Source organism: Myotis brandtii, unplaced genomic scaffold (assembly GCF_000412655.1).
Source record: "Myotis brandtii unplaced genomic scaffold, ASM41265v1 scaffold230, whole genome shotgun sequence".
In the NCBI taxonomy this organism is placed as follows: domain Eukaryota; kingdom Metazoa; phylum Chordata; class Mammalia; order Chiroptera; family Vespertilionidae; genus Myotis; species Myotis brandtii.
Genome location: NW_005358650.1, coordinates 1169673 through 1192219, shown reverse-complemented (window position 1 = coordinate 1192219; position 22547 = coordinate 1169673). Strand labels below are relative to the sequence as shown.

At 39.7% G+C, this 22547-nt stretch overlaps 1 protein-coding gene across 6 annotated transcripts in view; it reads right to left on the bottom strand.

Annotated features, from left to right (window-relative positions):
* The window catches only part of LOC102262175 (chromosome unknown open reading frame, human C5orf30), a 106959-nt gene that overhangs the window by 39385 nt on the left and 45027 nt on the right, over positions 1–22547 (bottom strand). The window contains exon 4 of one of the 6 annotated variants that reach the window (XM_005866431.2): positions 18034–18195. The exons of the other annotated variants lie outside the window; for them this stretch is intronic. Coding sequence (XP_005866493.2) covers positions 18038–18195 — 158 coding nt within the window. The 3' untranslated portion in view covers positions 18034–18037. Of the gene's footprint in view, positions 1–18033; positions 18196–22547 lie in introns of those variants that run through there. 6 annotated transcript variants of the gene reach the window in all.

The following is a 22547-nucleotide window of genomic DNA, read 5'->3' as shown; positions in this document are numbered from 1 at the left end:
GCCGGCCCTGCCCCTGATTGCCCCCCACCCCAATAGGGAGCGGGGCCAGCTAGCCAACCTCCTGCAGCCCTTCCCCCCACCTGGCCCCACCCCAGATCTGCTCCCACACCCTGATCAGGGGCAGGGCCGGCTGACCAACCACCCATGGCCACTCCCCAAGGCTGCTGGTCCCCGGTTGGCACCCTCACCCTATTTGGGGGTGGGGCCATCTGGCCCACCACCAACAGCCCCTCCCCATGGCCGGCCCCACCCCCAATTGGCCCCCACCCACCCAAATCAGGGGCGGGGGCTGCCTGCCAACCTCCCACCATCTCCTCCTCCCAACAGGCTGGGCCCTGATCCACCCCGATTGAGGCCTGGCCAGCTGGACCCCACTGGTGCACCAATTCATGCACTGGTCCTCTAGTCAAGTCATAAAAAGACATGGAACCTTAAATGCATATTACTAAGTGAAAGAAGTCAATCTGAAAAGGCTACATACTGTATGATTCCAACTCTAAGATATTCTGGAAGAGTTCAGTCACACAGACCAATTCTGGCTCTATCATTTAGCCAGCTACTTGCCTCAAGTCAAGTGACTTAATCTCTCTTCTTTTCTTAAATTACTCACCCATGAAAGGTGACTAAAGGGTGCCTCCCTCATGGGGTTTAACTGAGAATTAAAGAAAATAATGCATCCAAATTGATTAGCACAGTGCCAGGCAGAAAGCAAGCCCTTGCCAACTCTCTCATGTCTGAGAAGCATCCTTCAATACACTCTAAGAGATACAAAGAAGATAAAGCATAAAAGTGCCCTCCAGGAGTCCTAATCTAGTAGAAACTACGGAAAGGTACTGACATTAGTTCACAATAAATTTTGTCATAATTATAAATCTGATTTAATCAGGAGTTAAAGGCCTTAAAAGGGAATTTCCGTTGTAATTTATTGTAAGAATAGAAACCTTCAAACACGAGGGCAAGTACAAAGACTGTCTCAGATATTTTCTGATCACATAGTCTTCTGCAGAGCTAAAATCCTGGTATTAGTCAGCTTTATAGCTTTGATGAACATCACAAACAGGAAGCCACCAACTGCTGTGTCAGTGCTATATTTGGTGCTGGTTTGCCCTTACTTAGAGAACCCTATTCCGTATTGATCCTCCTACCTCAGAAATGATATAACTACCCTTGGGGAAGTGAAAATATACAGAGCTATGTGAGCTAAGCTTAGCTCCAGGATTTATGGCTGCAAGATATGAAATGCTAAGTAGGCAAGAAAGCTCAAGAACATATTTTCATCAAAAAGACATAGAGACTTGCAGTCCCTGCTACACAAATAACTCCCTAACAACCATACTGAAAATATGACCACACAAAAAAGACAATGTATCTGAGTTGTTAATATGATTAAAAATATTGACACCCTTGACCCACTAGAACGTCCTACAAGCTTCACTGGACAGAGTAGAAATCAGTGCGAGGGAGATTATTAAGGATAAGACATTAACTTTATCCCAAACCAACTACCATAATTACATTTTTAACACTGATGAAACTTTCTTGGTGTGATTCTAAAGATTATTTAGAGTGATGTTCTTAGTTACATGAATTATTTTTAAGCATCACATGGCAGAAGCGTATTAAAGGTAGAATTTTTACTGAATTCAATGAGTAAACCAGTTGTAAAGAGTCACTATCATGACTTCTAAAGCAACACAATTTACTGCAGTGTCTAATCAAGACCTTTTGAAAGGGAATTAGATATGGCATTAAATTGTATCAAAATTAAAACAAATTTTTAAAAACTTATTTAAATGACATGACACCATATCTGACATTTTATGTTATGCTGTCACTTTTTAGAACCAAAGAAGAGAATAATGGCATATTTGTCTTGCATCATAATTCAAATAATGTAATTTTTAATCCAAAATTGCTCCACTGGCAAATTTCCATTTTTGCAGAAAACCCATTTGTACAGAATATCTGTGGTCCAAAATCATTGTTTAAAAACAAACTATTAAACATTGTCTTTTTGGTTTTTGACATTTAGAGTCAAAGTCTATACAAGCATGAAAGACATTTGTAGTTGCAGAATGAAATGTAAATGTTAACTTGACCATGTGAAAGCCAATGTGCAGCTGATAGGTGGAGGAGGTAGAAACAGGAAAGGAAAAGTGAGAAAAAAAAGTAGGGGTCCTACTACTTAAATGTACTTGTTTTACAAAGCAAGGAATCAAAAAAGTCTGACCCCCCCCCAAATGAGTTTACGTTATTATTTAAAAATTACAAAGGCTTAGAAAAACTAAAAATAATATTAATATCAAACTTTAGCAGAGGAGATGGGGATGGGAGAGTAATGGAAGTGAGTTATTACCTCATCTTTCATAATAGGAATTCTATAGGTGTGGTTTATTGATTTGTGGAAGAGTACAGGAATAGGCACATTATCTAAAGTTATCAAGGCAATCTTCAAAAAAATTTTTGAAGTAGCAGCTAAAAGAGGTTGTCTTTAGGAAGAATAAATGGGAATGGAGAAGTATGGGTGAGAAACTGTTACTTTTCACCAAAAACTCATCTGTACTATTTGATTATTTATCATATGCATGTGGTATTATGAAAGAACATATTTCAAAAAAAACTATATATGCATATTGGCATTATTTATTAATATGTAGAGAGAAATGCAATAATAGGTAACTTTAAAAGACAACATTTACAGAAAATTTTCATCATAAGCCACAATACACTTAAAAAACATTCTGAAAAGCTCAGTATTTTCTAATTTATTAATATTTCCCTGATAAAATATGTACATGACAGAAAACATTCCTTTTTAATAGTTGACAACCACTCAGCAGTGTAATAGAGAAACAAAGAAGAGACTGCACTTCAGGCACAGCCAGGAGTACATGTGTGACATTGGAAAAGTCACATCACTTATTCTACTGGGGCCTTAGTTTCCACTGGATGAAAGGGTTAGGCAAAAAAGGCCTTGAAGGCTACTTCAGGCTTGACCTTATATATAGCAAAGCAGCTCATTTCATGTAATTAGAATCAAAAATTTCAAAGATTGGAAAAGAGCTTAGAAGTCAGTCTTTCAACCTCATTCTGCAGAAAGAAAAGCGAGGTCTCATAAAACTTCTAGAGCCACAAGAGCTAAGGGTGGTGGAATCAGAAATAGAACCCATATTCCTAGACTCTCATGCTGCCATAACAAATACCATAGAACCAAAACACCTTTTCTGGAAGTTACAAGTTCGAGATCAGGGTATCGGCATGGTCGGGTTCTAGTGAGGACTCCCTTCTGGGCTTGCAGATGGTAGCCTTGTCACTGTGAGCTCATATGGTCTCTCCTTGGTGCACTTACATTGGAGAAAATCTATTTCTCTTCCTCTTCTTATAAGGCCACCAATCATATCAGATTAGGACTCCACCCTGTTACCTTGTTAACCTTAATTGCCTCCTAAAAGCCCCTTCTCTAAAAATAGTCACATTGGGGGCTGGGGCTTCAACATATGAATTTGGGAGGGAACACAGTTCAGTCCATAGCATCTTCTTTCATAAAATGTATGACACAACTTTTTGTTGTTGTTGTTGTTAATCCTTCCATTGATTTTCAGAGAGAATGGAAGGGAGGGGGAGAGACAGAGAGAAAGAAACATCGATGTGAGAGAGATGCATTGATTGGTTGCTTTCCACACGCCCTAACCAGGGCCAGGGATCTGAGTCTGCAACCAACATACGTGCCCTTGACCAGAATCAGACCCGGGACCCTTTAATCCCATGGCCAACGCTCTATCCAATGAGCCAAACCGGCCAGGGCAGGATGACACAATCTGTACACATCTCTTCTCCCTGCCAACTTAACACAACAACTCTTGTCTATATATTTCAATATGAGAAAATTATACTTGACTATAAAAAAGGAAACTATTTCACACCTTGATATTGTTTCTTGTTTCTCAGTGATGACTTAAGGAGACTAATTGCATAAAGATTTGCATGTGATATAGTTTGCACTTTCTCTACATCAAAGTGTAAAATCAAAGACACAAACGTAGAGGTGCTAAGTTATCCTGTGATAGCCTTCCATACACACTTATCAGTTGCTCTGACAATATCCCCAAGAGTAAAATATACCCATTAAAGATAACAGATTTCTAGGAAGAAAAATGTTTTGTACTTGTTTGAACATTTCCTTCGCAGCCCAGTTTTCTGAAATAAAACCCCAAGTCTTCCTTTCAAACCGACAAAAGCAAACAATACAGTCAACATCTGGGTGAGGTAAGGGCTATATTTTCAGGTCAGAGTTGAGGAAAAAGAGCTCATTTGCTAATCATAAAAAGCATATGAAGTTATTAAAATTCCAAAATAAGGAGCTGAGAATAGGAAACTTAGTTTTAGAGGAAACTACTACTTAAATTACAGCATGTCTAGAAATGGGAAGGAATGCATAAAACCCATGAAGCTGCAGATAGTATAATTTGTTCACTAAAAAAGATTAAAAAAATAAGAGAAAAGGGTGTGCACTATAGATCAAGTAGAAAATACTTTAGGCGAGGTTTTAGAGACAACTACAAGGAGGTTTATATGACTTCATACTCACAGGTCATGTGAGAGGAGATGGTGTAGTCATCCACTAAAACTCCTTTCCAGGGCCTCCCCATCCTCTTCCTACTCCCTCTGCCGAGTCAACCTTGGCTCCCAGAGCACCGGGGGTAAACACCTTTGCTGTAACCCTTACATATCGCCTCGCAGTGTTTTTCCCGGTGTGGTTCTCACACCATCTGCATCAAACTCACCTCCACTAATCCCCAGTCCGCCCATCCCTGCATGCTTATTAAAAATGCAGATTCTTTGGCAGCTCTGTAGAGAACATCTCTTTGAGAATGAGCTCAGGAGTCTGCATTTTATCCACTTGATTAAATGTATACTACATTTTGAGAATTGCTACTACATGTTAGCTGTTAGCTTGTCTCTCACCAAACTGCGAATGCCTTTGATGACAGGTGCTGTGATTTATCAGCCTCTTTATCAAATGACAAGCTCGAGTAGGTCCTTGATAAACACGTGTTGACTGGGACCCTGAGGAGCACCTCCTAGTAAGCAGAAGGCAGGGAAGTGGAACTCACAGAATGACTGACCAAATCTAAAAAATGGCACTCAGTCCTCAAAGTCGAGATGAAATAAGCAAGAAATGATGTTGGGTTCCGATTCAGAACTGACTCAATACTTTGCAAACTGCTTTCGAAATACTTACTAATTTTGCTCCATGGGAAACCACGTGAGGGCTAGCTGAGGCTCCGAGGAGTCCTGCCACTTGCGTGCAGTGACTTAGGAAGGACACAGCAGTGGTACCAATGGATGCCAGTGAGGAGCAGCAGGGAAGATGGTCAGCAAAGAAGCCAGGAAGTCCCTCCCTTCTGGGGAGTGCCGAGAAGGATTTGCAGCTGAAATTTGAGGTTGAGTCAAAAACCACATGAGAAGCAAAGTGTCGAAATGAAGCCTCTCAGACTCACACAGGAAGCCACACACCAGAGGCTGACCCGGCCATCCAGCTGACTCCTACCGTGCACCTGCTCTTGAGAAAGTACTCATCGCAAGTACAGATCAGGACTGGGAGCGACTTTTCCAGAAAGAAGAACATTGGGATGACAGTTGGTCAGTGGAAAACTAAATGGGGAATACTGAGATCTTTGTTTAAAGCTGTGAAATCTTGCCTCTCACCTGAATAGGGAGGGCGTAGGGTTAGACTAGGCAACTTCTGTCTTGCTGTAAAAGAACCTTCAGGCTTGCAGAAGCAGAATATGTTACTGTCCAAGGAGAAAAGCTACACAATATAAAGTAAATGCTAGGTCATGTCCAGTTTTTGTGGTCATGTTGATCAACCTAATTATGATACCAACATTAAAAAGGACTTACATTTAAGTTTGGTTTCTGGGAAAAACATGCTTGAACTCATTGTTTTGTTTTTATTTGTTGGAAGTCATGCAGGTAGAAAATGTTTAGTCTTTTACAAAAGGCAATGTATTAGCCTCAGGTATATTCTGACTATGCTGAGGTTTAAATCCAGAAAGCAGCTAAGAGCTGGTGAGCAGTTCAGAATGGAAATAACTAGAGAGCTGTCTCTCACATCTAAGTAGCTAAGAGCACCTGGAGAGAAAAAGCTACCCAACCTTGCCTTCTGATGGTCTGGCATTTCTTCCTATGTCTCTATTCTGCTCCTGCTCATAATTCCATCATAGTTATTCCAAAGCATCTTCATAAGTCCCTGACCCCATTGCTCTCCTTATCACTTTTACATGATGACTTCACATTGTAGATCACAGAGAAAATAAGGTGCCAGTGATAAGAGCTTCTTCACTTTCCTGCTTGCACTGGGGCCCCACCCAGAAAAGAAACTTATTCACACCCATCCTCCTCTCATAAACATCACATACACACATCTGTCTTACAATGTTTGCCCCAGTATTTGCTTGTCAGACATCCCAATCAGTCTGCAGGGCACAGAGCAAATCCCGCTTCTCACCCCTCTGCTTCCCGATACATAAATGCTCTATAAGTGTTCATGGAAGGAAGCAGACATGAGAAAGGCAGAGGTATTTGCAACATATTTGAGAATGTTTAACATTCAAGGTGAATGGTGGGATAGTGTTAATTCAAGGAAACATTTAATATAAATTTAAAACCAATGAGACCAGTTTAGCCTACCTACATAGGCACTTACCTATGGCCTCATCAAACCATGGGTAAGAATAAGATCATGAGCCTCATTTAATGATTTTATTTTTAATTGTGGTAAAATTCATATAACATAAAATTAACCATCTTAACCAATTTTTAAAATTTTTTATTACTTTTTGCTATATTTTTTTTCTCTTTATCTTTTTTATTGAATTTATTGGGGGAAACATTGGTTAATAAAATTTAGATAGGTTTCAGGTGTACAGTTTTATAATACATCCTCTGTATATTGTATTGTGTGTTCACCACCCAAGTCGTCTCCTTCCGTCACCATTTACCGCCCCCCGCCCACACACACACATAAGAAAAAGCACACCTTAACCATTTTTAAGCTGAGTCGTGTTAAATGTGTTCACATTGTTATAAGCCCACCACTTTTAATGATATAAAACGAGGTTATATCTTCCTTTTGTAAAAAGGACAAATAAAGGCGTTTAAAAGATCTGACTTAAGAAGGCTAGGTTCGTGCCTAAAGCACACGCAGCAACCAGGCAGGCCGCCTGAAGGATGCACCACTAATTACCTGGCAGCAGCTTCTGGGGCTGAAGGCAAGACTGTAAAATCACAGTAATTGAAGGGTGTTTTCTTCCAAAGGACTCGAGCCGCAGACTACATTTCTGGTGCTAAACATCCCCTGGGCTTGACACCTGCCAGCGATGATAGCCAGTCAACTTTAGGCCTGGCCCTGATTAACCAACAAACTAGACACTGAGTGATTTTAGAGAAGCAATTCAGATCCAAAATGTACCAGTAAGTAAACAGCACATCATCCCACCTCTTACTCCCCCAAAATGCATCTTCATCCAGCCCTAAACTCTCTGGGCTGGACAATTTGGCAATCTTCCACAGCAGGTGAGTAAGAAAGAGACAAGAAATTTGAAACGTATTGACAGTATCTGAAGTCAGGCAGTTAATAGAGTCATTGCACCAATTCTAACATAATCATTTCGCAGCACAGGGTCAATACCCACCTAGAACCAGGGCAGAGTGTTTTACCTAACAACACAAAGCTTCAACTGCCACCTGAAGGACTTAGAAAAGAAGTCAAAATACATTTTCCACAGTTACTTATTGAGGCTCTCCTACAGACCAGCTGGGTGTTAAACAGTATAACATGAATATTAGCACACTTGCTCCCAAATTTCAGAAATAAATCTTTCAAACTATGGAAAATCTGATCAAAAGTTATATAACAAAAAAAAAGTTATATAACCATGAAGGAAAAATGATAATATTTGCTTCTTTAAAACTTGTAGAGAATACAAACTGACAGAAAATATTACAATGGACTATAAAGGGAATGTCCTAGAAAGAAAGAAACTGGAAGATTTGAAACGATTATTCAGAATTGGATGATGATAATTTTCACAATTATTTGATTACTTTTCTTGGTCTGGAATTTATTTTGACAGTAAGAAACAGAATGTGCCAACCTCTTATAAGCAAATAGTGGTGCTTACTAGAAAGATACATGGATACTTTATTGAACCCAAAGGGTAGGAAATACACCTGTGCGGTGCCAGGGAAGGAAACGCGGAATTGGGAGTTAGGAATTGTGATTACTCTCACGATTGCCCTGGAAAGTAAGATGCTCCCATTTCCACTTCTCTGTTTGCCTCCTTTATTCTTTTCCTCTGCAGACAGGCTTTCTCTGCCTGGGGACGGTCCAACCCCCTCTCCCACCAAAGCCCTGTTATTCTCACCCCTCACATTCAATAGGGAAGCACTAAAGCTTCTGAGACCTAATTTCAAATTCTTACGTGGAGAAATTGATGAGGATAGCTTAGGCCAAGTATTCACTCCCAGGTGTCTGTTTTCCAGAAGGCTCTATTTCCTGTGACGCCAGATATAGTACTATATTTTAATGTTCTACCCATAGGATTGCAGCAACTTGATTCATCAGCAACCAAGTGAAGTTACAGAAATGTGAAGCAAGAACATTCTGTGCCAAATGCTTAAATTAACAGATCAATATTGTTGGTTTTCATCCCATCCACCAAAAAGCATGTGCAGTTTTTCTTAAGTGAAGAGTTGCAAGCATATCCTTAGGATATTCACTTTGTACTATGCTTCTTTTTTCACAGGAGATAAACTCATCTTTACTTACTGGAAAAAGCAGTCTGTGTGGTTGTTCTCATCATCAGCGTGGGAGCTGCTCTATGAAAGGCTAAGCACTTATCGACTTCAAGACTGTTGCAACACACAGGCAGAGAGCATAAACCAGCATTTCCCACCACAGATGCTTTGTCTTAGAGACTAGGAGCTGTGCTTGGTAACAAATGCTGGAAGGCACTGAGGTATCAATTACTAACTATTTACGGACAAAGCCATCTTTAGAAAGGAATAACACAATGATAAAAACAGTTGATTCTGTTGCAGGAGTCAAGTATTTCCATACTCTCTTTAGCAAGCCTTTATAATCTATATTTAATCACGAGTTTCTTTGGGGATTCTTGTCTAGGGACAACCTTAAACCATTAATTAAATCACTGCATCTGTGACGCTGGAGTTGTTCCTTCCTTGTCTATAATATACACTTGTCTACTGGTCTGAATGAGGAGAATGGGAGGCAGAACCCAGACTGTGCCGCCTCGTCTTGGGTTGAATTGTCCCCCTCCCCCCAATTCATATATCGAAGTCCTAACCCAGTACCTCCGAGTGTGACCGTATCTGAAGACAGGGCCTTTAAAGAGGTGATTAAGCTAAAATGAGACCACTAGAGTGGGCCCTGATCCACGACGACTGATGTTCGTATAGTAAGAAGAAGTTTGGACACGCAAAGGGAAGTTTGAGCGCCAGGGATACTAAGCACAGAGAAGAGATCATGTGAGGACACAGTGAGGAGATGGCCGTCTGCAAGCCAAGGAGAGAGGCCTCAGAGGAAACAAACCTGTCAGCACCTTGTTCTTGGGCTCTCAGCCTCCTGAACTGTGAGAAGCTAAATTTCTGTTGGTTAAGCCACCCAATCTGAAATATTCTATTATGGCAGCCATAGCAAATTAATATGCTCCCCTGGGAGAGATTTTAATAGCAGAGGATCCTCTAATACTTTTCTTCAGGTGACCCATTCACAAGTTTAACTGAACATGAGCTCATTTAAGAGCAGTTTCCACAGTGCAGGGCTGCCTTCCCTCATGGCAACAATTGGCTGGGACATGTAGCAGCGGCCTCCTTTCTAAGGGAGTTTTACACAGTCCCAAGACTGCCTACTGTCGGACACATAATTGCTCCCCCCATTTACAACATCGCCCTGACTTCTGCAAGCATTTGAGCCGCTGCGATGGTCTGCTCAGAGCCAGGTGCTGAAGTCACGATGCCTCCATGACGGGGGCAGAGGCGGGGCTCAGACAGCCCCGAGACTGGGCAGCAGCACGCCCACCACTCATGTTTCCTCTAAAGCCAGTGACATTGATTTTTTTAATGGATATACCTCCGAGGACAAAACAGAGTTGCAGAATCAAAGAGGCAATAATTTTTCTCTGGCCATTGTAATTGTTAAAGTGGAGTCACCTTGTGAACAAACCAGATTACGAAACATGGGGAAATCCTCCCCTTTTCCACTTGCTTATTTAAACATTTGTTATCAAAGGAAGGAAGCTGATTATGAGTCCAAAGGGGGATACTGTGGTTTAGTACAAATCAGGGGTTTAAGTTGTTGCAGGACTTTTTGGTGAAGAGTTGAAAAGATTCATTTCCTCCACGTTGGGGTTGGTTCAAAGGTTGTTCTTTGCTGGTTTGTGATGCCCCCAGCACTATATTTCCTTGGTCCTTGGTTAATTTATAGAAGTTGCAAATAATCAGGAAAGGCCTCCAGAGATAGTCTGTGAGCCCTGTGACCCTTATTACTCCCGTGGCCAAGGAGAGTCCCCCAGGACAAAAGCCAAAATGTGCGAGGGATGCCAGGGCTGCACAGAGCTCAAAAGCAGAGATCTCTCTCGTTCTGTGTCTCTCCCTAACCTCTCTCCCTCTCCCTCTCATTTTCTCTCCCGCTCACTCCACTCTCATTCACTCTCTCTTGCTAGAGCAGATTGAAAAGATTTTCAATTAGGGGGTCCCCAACAATAAGAGTTCAAGGGGGGTGGGCTGCTTTTGGAGGAGACTCAGGACTTGGGACTCGCATTAGAATCTCCAGGCACAGGCACTGGTTAGCAATAGACTTTGAAGCAAATAGCATCTCAGCATTGATCTGTGCTCCCCCATAAACTAAGGATGCAAAAGATTCATGTGTTCAAATGACCAAATGTTAATTCAGGACCCTTCCTGAACAGAAGCTAAACGCACACTTCTCACCAAACACACACACCCAACAACAACAGCCCCTCCCACGTACACACAAGAACCACCACGCTCACACACCACAACAACTAGCACATTCACCACCAACCACCACACCCACACACATCATCAGCCACTACTCACCCACACGCATATCAATAACAAACACCGCCCACACACAACGCACCCCACACACAGTTTCACAAGAGGCACGTTACAAAAATGCAGCCCTCATAAATGAGTTAGAGGGAATATGAAAAACAAGAACCCTCAACAACATCATCTCTATTCTCTATTCTTCTCGTTGTTTCAGAGTCTCTACCTCTGCATTACACTAACCCAGATTTTAACATTGACTTTGGAAGGGAAATGTTTAGTACCTTTGATAGTAACCATTTGTTCTATCTTCCCCAATATGTTTGTCTGGAGTCTCCTGATTCTGTCACTTCAGGCAAGAGGGTTTGCTCAGTGTGTCTTAAAAAACAAAGGCACAGCTACATTTTATAACCCGGTACCAGACCACATTCTCTCGTCATGTCTGCCTCCTTGCCCAAAAGCAATGAAAGCTCCTTTACTAATGGAAAAAAAATCTGCATAAGGTAATCGGGTCACTTTAGAAGGGTGTGGATTATGTGCGTTTTAGGGCATGAGGGGTGTGTTTAGTTTTTCAGAAATAGAAATTGGACATATCACCCTCCTCTAATTTGGAAAGAGATTATTCAAAAGCAGTCAACTCATGATTACACTAAGCCTAATGTACTTGAGCCTTGTTGTTGTTGTTTCCCTTCTGCTGCCTACTCTTTCTCAGTTTCACTGTTCATTATCTTCTTTGTCAGTGTGTAGACAGAAAGGTCATGGTGACATATAAGTCAATCCCTTTCATTTTATCTTTGTGGCTCTGCAAAAGATTTGGAAGAGGAATAAGCTGAAACCTAAGGATCACCTGAGGATTTTAATTACTTCTGTGCTCTCTGCCCCCCAATTTGTACCATTTAATTGAGTTTTTTTGCATGAGATAAATGTGTCTTTATCTCTCCATCCTTGCCTCAGTACAAAAAATGCTCCAACAAGCAATTTGGCAAATGAAAGTGATCAATAAGAGCCACTGCAAAGGGCTTGTTAACCCAAACTATGATGTCTGTACCACATTCCTCTGCCAACTTCTAGGTCATCCACACCAAAAGGTTGCTAAGCTCTATATCCTCTGGAAGGATGTGACATAAAAGCGAATTGCATGCGAATTGGGTGTATGACTCTAATGCTATAACTGCACAGAAAACTGTTGTCATCTCTGGCCACTGATAAACTCTACTTGGCATAAAGAAAGACACTTAAAATGTATGAACTTCAGTAAGCCCATCTACAAAAGATTCATTGCCCAAATTCATAATGAATGACTGCGAGTTGTACATAAGGGCTTTTCAAGCTGTTCAAGAATTTTAACATTCCATTGTTTGAGAATGATTAATAATTAATTCATGACTAATACAATCAGTATAACTAATGAATGGTTAATACAATCATTACTATATGACACATTGTATAAAATGTAAATAGATAGGTTGAACGGGCATTAATGTTAATGGAAGACAGTTTGCACTTATGTAATTAGACATTTCATTGTTGGGTGCATAATCAATTGGGATGTATTGCATAGAATGTATTGACTGCTAATTAACTTTAATGTTACTTATTCCATTGTTTAAATAGAAAGTATGAAAACTAATCACTGCAGAATTTCCTGAAGCTCTGTTCTTTGTTTCAATCAATATTTGCTTTCTCTATAGCGTAATACTTCAGAAATTACCTCAAGCTTGACCAAGAATATTGACTCTGATTCACCACAATTTTAAAAAAACAAAATGTTATAATTTCCGAAATGTTGTCCCTCATTTCTGAGTAATTGTTGTTGCTTGTGGTATAATGACTTCACTCTAAAAGGCCTGGGGAAAGTAGCTAATCTTTTCCTTGTCTTTGGATATCATCAGGAGTTAAAATGCAAAGTTGCTGGGAGTTCAGGGTTTAGGAATATGTGGAAGGGAGCTGTGCTTTTTCTAAGAATATGTTCTGATTCTGATGATTCTAGCTAAAAACTGTGTAGGGAAAGTTTCACAGCTTTAAATGAACAGACTTACTCACTAGGTCAATGTCTGATATCAGATTTTTATCCACTCACAGTAATGATTTAATGTACATGAACAGCCACCGGTTAGATGTACCAAAAATTAATGCTAGTGGGCCAAAGAGCAGTTTTATGCAAATAAAAAAAAAAAACCCTGACATTGCCATTTTAGTTATTTCTCACTAAGGAGAAAGAATAATAAAACAATGACTAATTTTAGTTGAGCCTTTTCTAAGTCCCAGACACTACTATCGCAATTGCTTTATATGGATTACGTCACTGAGTCTTCAAACAACTCCATGTTGTAAAATTGAGACATATTAGAGGTCAAGTAACATGTTCAAGGTCACACAGTTATTAAGAGGCAGACTAGATCTGAACTGAAGCATTCTTACTCCAGATCCCCTATTTTAAACTAGTAAGTTACATAGCCTACAAACTGACTTACAAATCAGAATTCTACATAGCCATGCCTAAAACTTTTCTGGATTACCAACAAAAGGACAAATTCTTATCATACCATTACACAGTTTTCCTTCCCTCCACACTTCAACATTCAAAAAAGCACAGGTAATATACATCACCTTCTGAATTTCCTAACTCTTCTCACATCTAGAGCACAGTTCTTTATTTTTCTGTACTAATTGGAAAACAGCATATACAAGAGTGCATAGGATCATGGTGCAAAATAAAGAACCAAATCACACTCACAAGCAAATTCACATTGTGATAGAGTTAACCAATTTCCAACAAATAAGATAGTGTCCTTTAAATTTTTCAACAAATTTAACTCATCAGCTTGTAAAAACCAAATCAGCTTGGGAATGAAAGTGAAGTAACTCTGGCTTGGTCAAGGAAATGAAAAGGAAAATGGAGTCAGGAGTTTATAGTCTTATTTTCTTCCCCCTCAGGTGACTCATATCACTTCAACCTTATCTCAACATACCTGCACACACCCACTCTGTTCATCATCCTATGCCCAACCCGAAACCTTTTTTTTTTTTACTTATGTTTTTATTGATTTCAGAGAGAAGAAAGGGAGAGAAAGAGAGAGAGAGAGAGAGAAACATCAATGAGAGAGAGAGAGAGAAACATCAATGATGAGAGAGAATCATTGATCGGCTGTCTCCTGCACTTCCCCCACTGGGGATCGAGCCTTACACTTGGGCATGTGCCCTTCCTGGGAATTGAACGGTGACCTCCTGATTCATGGGTCAATGCTCAATCATTGAGCCACACCGGCTGTGCTTTAAACCTTTTTCAATGAAACACCAATGACCTATAACACAATTCTCCCTCAAAACCAACAAGCCATTGTTTGCTATTAATTTCAAATCTCCCAAAGTGTAATTTTCCCCATTAATTCATTTAAAATTGATCACTGGAAAGCTATGACTTAGCTATTCTTCATCCTTGATATTGGAGTTCAACAGCTACTTTTCCCAAATTCTAACTAATGAGTATCCACCTACAAGTATACCCTTCAAATGAACATACTATAAAATTTATGTTTTCATAAATTCTTCAGTTTTTCTATTAGACTTCGATGGTGTCTGATATCTTTCAAAGTATCTTCTCATTCAATAGCTACTAGCCCATATCACCATAATATAAGTGTGGGGATCTTCAATTTTCCTCATAATAAAAATATTTGACACCTTTGAAAAGCACATAAGCTATTGATGAGTTAAATTTGTTGAATATTTTAAAGGACACTATCTTATTTGTTGGAAATTGGTTAACTCTATCATAGTGTGAATTTGCTTGTGAGTGTGAAAGTAGCTAACACACACATTTTCAGTATACATCAATTTGCTTTGTCCAGAATGGCAAATTGAATAGCAATATAGTAGTTTTAATTACACCAAATAACAGCAGCATTGATGGGCATTTAATGTCTTTGTTAATCAGCTAGATAGTTTATTATTACTTAATAAAAAAATTATGTAAACATCAAGCACTTCTAGCTTTAAAATTGATTTTATTTGTCCTTCCCTTTAAAAGTCTTAAATAGGCAGCATATATCACTTGGAAAGTATCATGTTTCCTTTTAATGCAACAATTCTTCTTTGAGTGTGTGGTCAGGCAATAATAAGCTTATAGTTTTGTAGGTAAAAAACCTGATCACACATGAAATACTTTGCACATTTTCTCTTGTTCATATGTCTCCATGGTTAAGATGTATAGATATTTTTAAAGACTTGGAAATACCTGAATACTAACATAAGAACAATGAATCCAAGAGCAATAAATGATATTGTACCATTTATATGTGTCCATGCTGAATCAAATTAGCCAGCTTTAGATTGCAGGGCAAGGATAGAGTAATCAGTTTATTGCAAGCGTTTATTCAACGTTTGAAACTATACCTTGTCATAGGTTGCTCCAGGGAAAGACTGAGGAAATGTTTTGTAGGATGTACTTATTTTTCAACACTATGCCTAGTGTTCTGAAAATAACCCTTTTGAAAAAATACTTCTGCAATTTTGGTCTTTCTCCCCCCTCCCCACCCCCGATGCTTTACAAATCTGGTAACTTGATAGTTCAGTAGGGTTCTTCACAATATGTTCCAGGAGTACGCAGTTATTTGAAGCTTTATGAGATTAATATAAATACATTTTAAAGACTCTGCCAATTATATATGCGTAAAAGTTGTTCCACATGTTTTGTTTTGTTTGTTTTTTTTTATAAGTTCATTGAGGTCCAGTGTCCCAGGATAGGGTAAAAGATCAATGAAAGCATTAGGGGCTAGGGCTTCAGTAAGGTGAAATTATCTGGCATGCTGTACACCCCGCCCTGCTTCCACCAATTACAGGATTTCCTTCTGGGAGGTTTCCACACAAGAGTCTCAGTTAGAAGAGTCTATTAAAAACAAAGCTTTCTAGACAAGTGGGGTTTTGGGGTGTTTTTTTTTTGCAAGAATATTACATTCAAAACAACCACAGCAAGACTTTCAATAAATAAGTTTATAATATTTCTGATGTTCAAAGTAAATGTCAGAATCATCCATTTTTCATTCAGAGGATTCGATTCTCAATCTACTATGTAAGCACACATCAAGCTAGGAAAAGAAATCTATGCACAGCATGACCTACTTTTGGTGTGCTGAATTTTTTCTTAAAAAGAATTAAAAACTGTCATTAAAAATCCAGACAGTGCTGCATTAATACAATGAATGCAAAAGCATATTTCAATATAAATAAGAATGAGCTGTATTTTTCAAGAGGTTCTACAAGCAATAATTTTAGGTATATTTTTCTGTTATATATACTACTATAAACACTCTTAGACTATTTAAATTTACACTCATATCCTCAGTTGCCTGTTCTGGCACATAATTCTTTTTGTAAAGGAAAGAAAAACCTTTATTAAAGTAGGTTCAATTTTGATACTATGATTATTCATATTTTCATCATACTATTATGTTTTTCATTTAGACATGCTCAGAGATACCCTTGCCTCTATATTAGAATTTTATTTTTATTACCTAATTCTTCTGATTTTATTACAAAATGCATTCTAACTTGTTTAAAAAATTTTTCCTAACATGCACAAGAACTCTATGATATATGCATATAGCCCATTTTATAGTAGAGGATGCGGAGGCTAATAAATAGTAAAGAACCTGCCTAAAGCTCAATAACTAGAAAGGGGAAGAGGCAGCACTTGAACCCAGTTCTCTTTGGCTCTATACTTCTGCTCTTTCTACTACATCAGGTAACAAACCACATATGCTTCATATAGTTGTAAGCATCAGAGATTATATAATTTTTGGCCTATTTTTGACATTCAGTAAATGACACCTACTTACTGTCATCATCATTCTTTTTTGTAGTGTCACTTAGCTATGAGCATTCCTTTGCCAGAGAAACACCCTCTAACAAGTCATTTTCAACCCAAGCATATGCTTTTTGTGCCTCTGCCTCCTCTCTGTTACCCTACACAATCCACTGCATAATTGAAATATTCCTCATTTTCTCCTCCACATACACAAGTTCAGGATAGTAGTAGAACAGTAGAAAGAACACTGGCTTGTGAGTCGACTAGAACTCCACTTGACTCCCAGCACAGACCACTTCACAGCTAAGTAACTGTGGGCAAGTTACTTAACTTCTCTGAGATGAAGATCTTTTCATCTGTAAAGGGAATAATGATGCCTATCTTGTAGGGTTTGTAGATTAGAAACAATGCATGCACATAGTAGGTACTCAGTAAACAGTCTTTCTCATTATCATTTTCATCATTATAACCTATGCTTCAGTTAAATCAGACCACATACCCACCCCCAATACTGTCTGTGCTTTGCAATTCTCTCCCCATCACACTGTCATCCAGTTCATTCTTCATTCTTCAATCTTAGTTCAAAAGTCATTACCATCAGACTTTCCCAGGTCCTACTACAAGAAGAGATCGTTCCTTTATCTGAACTGCTGTAGCACTTGGAACTTGCTTACTAGGCCACAGTATCTACTATCACAATATGTTTATTTTTGCCTATGTTTGTTATTAAGCTGTAAGAACCTTGATTGAATGGACAATATCTTAAGCTTCTCTGTTTTCTCCATAGCACTTAGCTCAGTACCTGGCACTCAATAAATGGATGAATAAATCACATATATAAAGTTTTTATTAAATCTGTATTCTTTCTTTAATAGTTTCAAATCTCTTAATTTAAAATGTGTAGAAACTCTTAATAGTTTTCGGAATATGATCTATTTCTAAAGTGACTAAATAAAAAATTCTGCTCCTTGACCCTCCCTTAGAAAACATCCCTCCCAGGATGGCTATGACTATGTGGAATTTCCAGAAGAGCCTTAGGTACACTGTAGACATGTGGCCTGAAACAAAGAGAATGGGAAGACTGGCAGAACCAAGATATATATATAATTTATTATAAGGAATGTACTCACATGATTAGGAAGGCTGAGAAGTCCCACAACCTGCGATCTGCAAGCTGGAGTCCCAGGAGAGCAGATTGGTGTAGTTCCATTCCCAGTCTGAAGGCCTGAGAAGCAGCAGGTGCTCTGCTTGCCAAGCTCTACCAGGAGCATCCATGATGATGTAGGTCCAGCCTGAGAGCAACAGAACACTGATGTCCTACTTCAGTTACCCAGAGAGAGAGGGAGAGGGAGAGGGAGAGGGAGAGGGAAAGAGGGAAAGGGGGAGAGGGGGAGAGAGAGGGGGAGAGAGAGAGAGAGAGAGAGAGAGAGAGAGAGAGGGAGAGAGAGAGAGAAAATTCTTCCTTCTACATTAGGGAGGACAATCTGCTTTACTTAGCCTACAGATTCAAATGCTAATCTCAACCAGAAACAGTCACAGACACACCTTGAAATCATGTTCAGCCAAATAACTGGGCACTCCATGATCCAGTTCAATTGACACATAAAATTAACCATCACAACTCTCAAGTTTAAAAGGATGTAATCTTGGCACACACACACAAAAAAAATCAGCAACCTAAACCAGAGTAATATCTCATTCATCTGCTGCAGGGGAATCATTAAAGACAGGCCCTGGGCCGAGGGAAAGGTAGGCACTGAAACCACACTCTGCCCACCAAGCTTTACCAAGTTGGCCTGGGGCAGCCTCCACCCGGGGGAAGGTGCCTCTTTTTAATTCGATGAGTAGTTGTGGACCCGGAGAAGAAAGATGCATTTGATGTGAACCCCTGGAAGGAATTTACCTGCTGAGATGGACTTCCTAGGGTCAACCGAGGACCCAAATTTTATGAATAATAAGAGTCTCGCGGCCATTTGCTGACAGGGGGTCCTCGCATTGAACTCTGGGCTTCCCACATTATATCCCTGCCTATTTACACTGTTGAGTCAACAACTGTAGGGAAACTCTGAGACCTGCCCACTTATCCAATAGTATATTGTATATTTATTTGTCCAATAGTATATTTGTCTGTAAGATTGCTGTCTTAAACTTTTTTATAGAACATTTCAAACATATACTGAAATAGAGAGTATTATATAATAGCTCTCCCTATACCCGTTAATCAGCTTCATCAATTACCTACCCAATTTTATTTAATCTATACCCCCATAGTATAGATTTCAAGGAAAGAGAGAAAATATAAAAAGTAAAAAGAACCCCAAGCCGCTGGAATGATAAATAAAAATATTCTTTTCCAATCTGTTACTTGGTCTGGTACTCATCACATATTCTGAGTTCTTATGGCAGATCAAGCTTCTAGACCTCAGATCCCTCATTTGTAAAATAAAGGGAACTAAATGGTCTCTAAATCACCTTTGGCAGGAATTCTATGAGTTTATTGGGAAAAGCCTAAGAAAGCACAGGAGGGATCTTATTGAAATAGCATCTGCTTGCTGGCATATTTCCATTTTTGGTTTAATTAATTTTAAAACATTTTATATCTTCCAGAAAAAAAATAATAACTTCCAAAATGAGAAAGACCCCTGCTCAGCATTTCTCTGTTGGGCAGTAGATACTCTGTAGGAAAAAAAAAAAAATCTTTCCTCATTCACATATTTTTGATTCTAGAAAGGAAGGGAGAGAGAGGAGAGAGAGAGAGAGACATCAATGATGAGAGAGAATCATTGATTGGCTATACGCCCCACACTGGGGATCCAGCCCACAACCGGGCATGTGCTCTGACTAGGAATCAAACCATGACCTCCTGGTTGATAGGTCGACATTCAACCACTGAGCCACACCCCCAGCCCAGAGGTAAGCATTTTAAAATTTTCCCCAGCAGAGACTTTGCCTTCTGCAAAGAATAAGATTGGCTTAGCTTCTGTGGAAATTACTTGTCTCCTCTTAAACACACGTGTCTTTATTTTAAGCTCCTCTTGTTGGAAATGTTCACTTGCTTGAGAGACAAATCTCAGAATAATACTTCTTTTAAAAAAAATTCAGCTATATTTAGGAATCTCATGGCTTTAAAGTCTGGCATGATTCTTAAATGCTATCAGGTGAAAATATGTTTGTAGAATTACAACTAGGAATTTACTTTTATTGATCAGAATAAATTGGTAGGGGGCAAATGGCCTCAAGCAACACAGAGATAGCTACTTCAGCTATAAACCTCCCATTTGCTACCTACTCTCCCACTGTGTCAGAAGGCAAGATACCTAGACAATTAAATAACCCATTTCCCCCCCATTATAGTCTCCTCCACAAGAAGATTCACGAGCTGGAAAGATTGGTCATTTGAAAGACACTATTACCAGCAAGATGACAACACCTCGGTTCTTCTCTTCTTGAAGGAAAGATTTCAATCAAGAGACAAAGTGTAGCAAAGTAAGAACTTATTGGCCACAGCAAAAACATACTTACGACCATGAAACAAGGAAGGTACATGGAAGAATTAAAGGAGAGCCTAGGCTGGGCTGCTCTGGCTCCCTGGGAAGTCAGAGAAAAGGGGGTTAGCCTGGGAGCTGCCACCCCCTGATTGCAAGTCTGCCCCCTGGTTGCAAGTCTCGTGTGGTCCCTTAGAGGGAAGAAAGAATGGGAAAGGAATGGCGTGGGTGCGCTCCTCCAGGGGAGAGAGTGGCTGGGTCCTTCATCCTGAGCGTATTTCTCTCTCTCTGGTGGAAATCTTTGGGGAGGTTCAATAGAATACTCATCAGCTTTCCAGGTGTGCTCTTTCAGGGTTCTGGTCACTCCTGATTGGTCAGTGCCAGGGCAGGGGGTCATTAGTCAAGGCAGCTGGTCCTGAAGCAGCCATGGCGTCACTTATCTGGTTTTGCTGCTTTTCTGGGCCTAGAGCTGAAATACAACTGAGGCCTAGATGTTATCTTTGGGAGGAAAAGGTCAGGGGGTCTAAACCGCATGACTAGCAACATGAAAAGCCAGGGGTCCAAACCACATGATCAGTGATATGCTAGGTTACCCTGGGGGTGAGATTCTTGTTTTCCCAGTTTTGCCCCTTGCTAGGCCTCTGGGGCTTTTTGCCCTGGTGAGTTTCTGTACCTGGCCCATCGTTCTTGCTCTGCTCAGGTCTGTCTAACTGCCTACAGCAATACCTTCTCTGATTTCACGGAATCTGTATTTATCTAAATTTCTGGTTGCAGAGATTCATAGGCTCTTCCTAAGGGACAACTTGACAATATAGATCTGAAAACCTTTAAAGTAGGCATAGCCTTTGTGACATCTGAGATGGCTCTAAATGATCCTAACCACCTGGTATTCACTCCTTTGTGTAGTCCCCTCCCACAATGAATCATGGATGTGAGGCTATATTAGCATTGTTTTGCTTCTGTAACAAACCACTACAGAGATAGTGGCTTAAAACAACACATATCTATTATCTTACTGGTTTGGAGATCAGAAGCTCAAAATAGATCACGCAGGGCTAATATCCAGGTGTCAGCAGTAAGCTCTAAGGGAGAATCTCTCTCCTCACCTTTTCCATATTCTAGAGCAGTGGTTCTCAACCTTGGCTGCACATTAGAATCACCTGGGAATCTTTTTCAAATCCTGATTTCTGGGCCTCATCCTCCAGAAATTCTGTTTCGTTGTTACTAATGTAGCCCCACCCCACAACAAAGAAACAGAATTTCTGGAGGATGAGGCCCAGAAATCAGGATTTTAAAAAGATTCCCAGGTGATTCTAATGTGCAGCCAAGGTTGAGAACCACTGATCTAGAGGGTTTCTAACTAAACCACACCTGAGGCTTCTCTATGAAAGAAGGCAGAACGGCCTCTGACCTGGGATATACATCAGCAGGACACATGTTCTTCCCTGGACTGTCAGTCTCCATAGTTCAAATACCCATCAGGGACTAAAGTCTGATATTGTGACTCAACTAACTACTGAGAATAGGAGGCGATCAATTGGTGGGAAGATATTTATTAAATTGTGGCAAAACATTGGATTATTGTGCATCTGGTGAGGATGACCTAGGAGTGTGAGGAAAAACTCAAGTAATATTTCTGAACAAGTAGGACAACAAATCAAGTATTACAAAAATACCATTAACTTAAGCTCTTGTTCCTGATCAATAAAAACTACAAATGAACAAGGCAGTAAGTAATGATTATCATTCTTTAAGTTGATTTTTTAGCAAGAGAAGTACACATTCATGATTCAAATCATGGAACTGAGAATTGGGAATTTTTCATTGTTCTGGACACAGCTCCTCAAGCCCTGCTGCCCTTCTGCTTCCTTCCTCCTTGGCCAAATTGTGGGGTTGTCTCAAATAGTCCCTTCAGTCATCTAGTTCCTTAATCTTCTCATCTACAAAACAGACAAACATTACCGTACTCAAAGAGCAAAATCCCAGCCTAATATATATCTCTTAAGTGAATTATGGATTGGATTCTCCAACACTTAAGTACTATCACAGGTCACATCAGTGACCATAATATTTCAGTGACTCTAAACCCTACAGAGAATGTAATCTATTTCCTGACTCCAACTGTAAAAACCAACTTCCTCATTTCAGAAGAAATTACA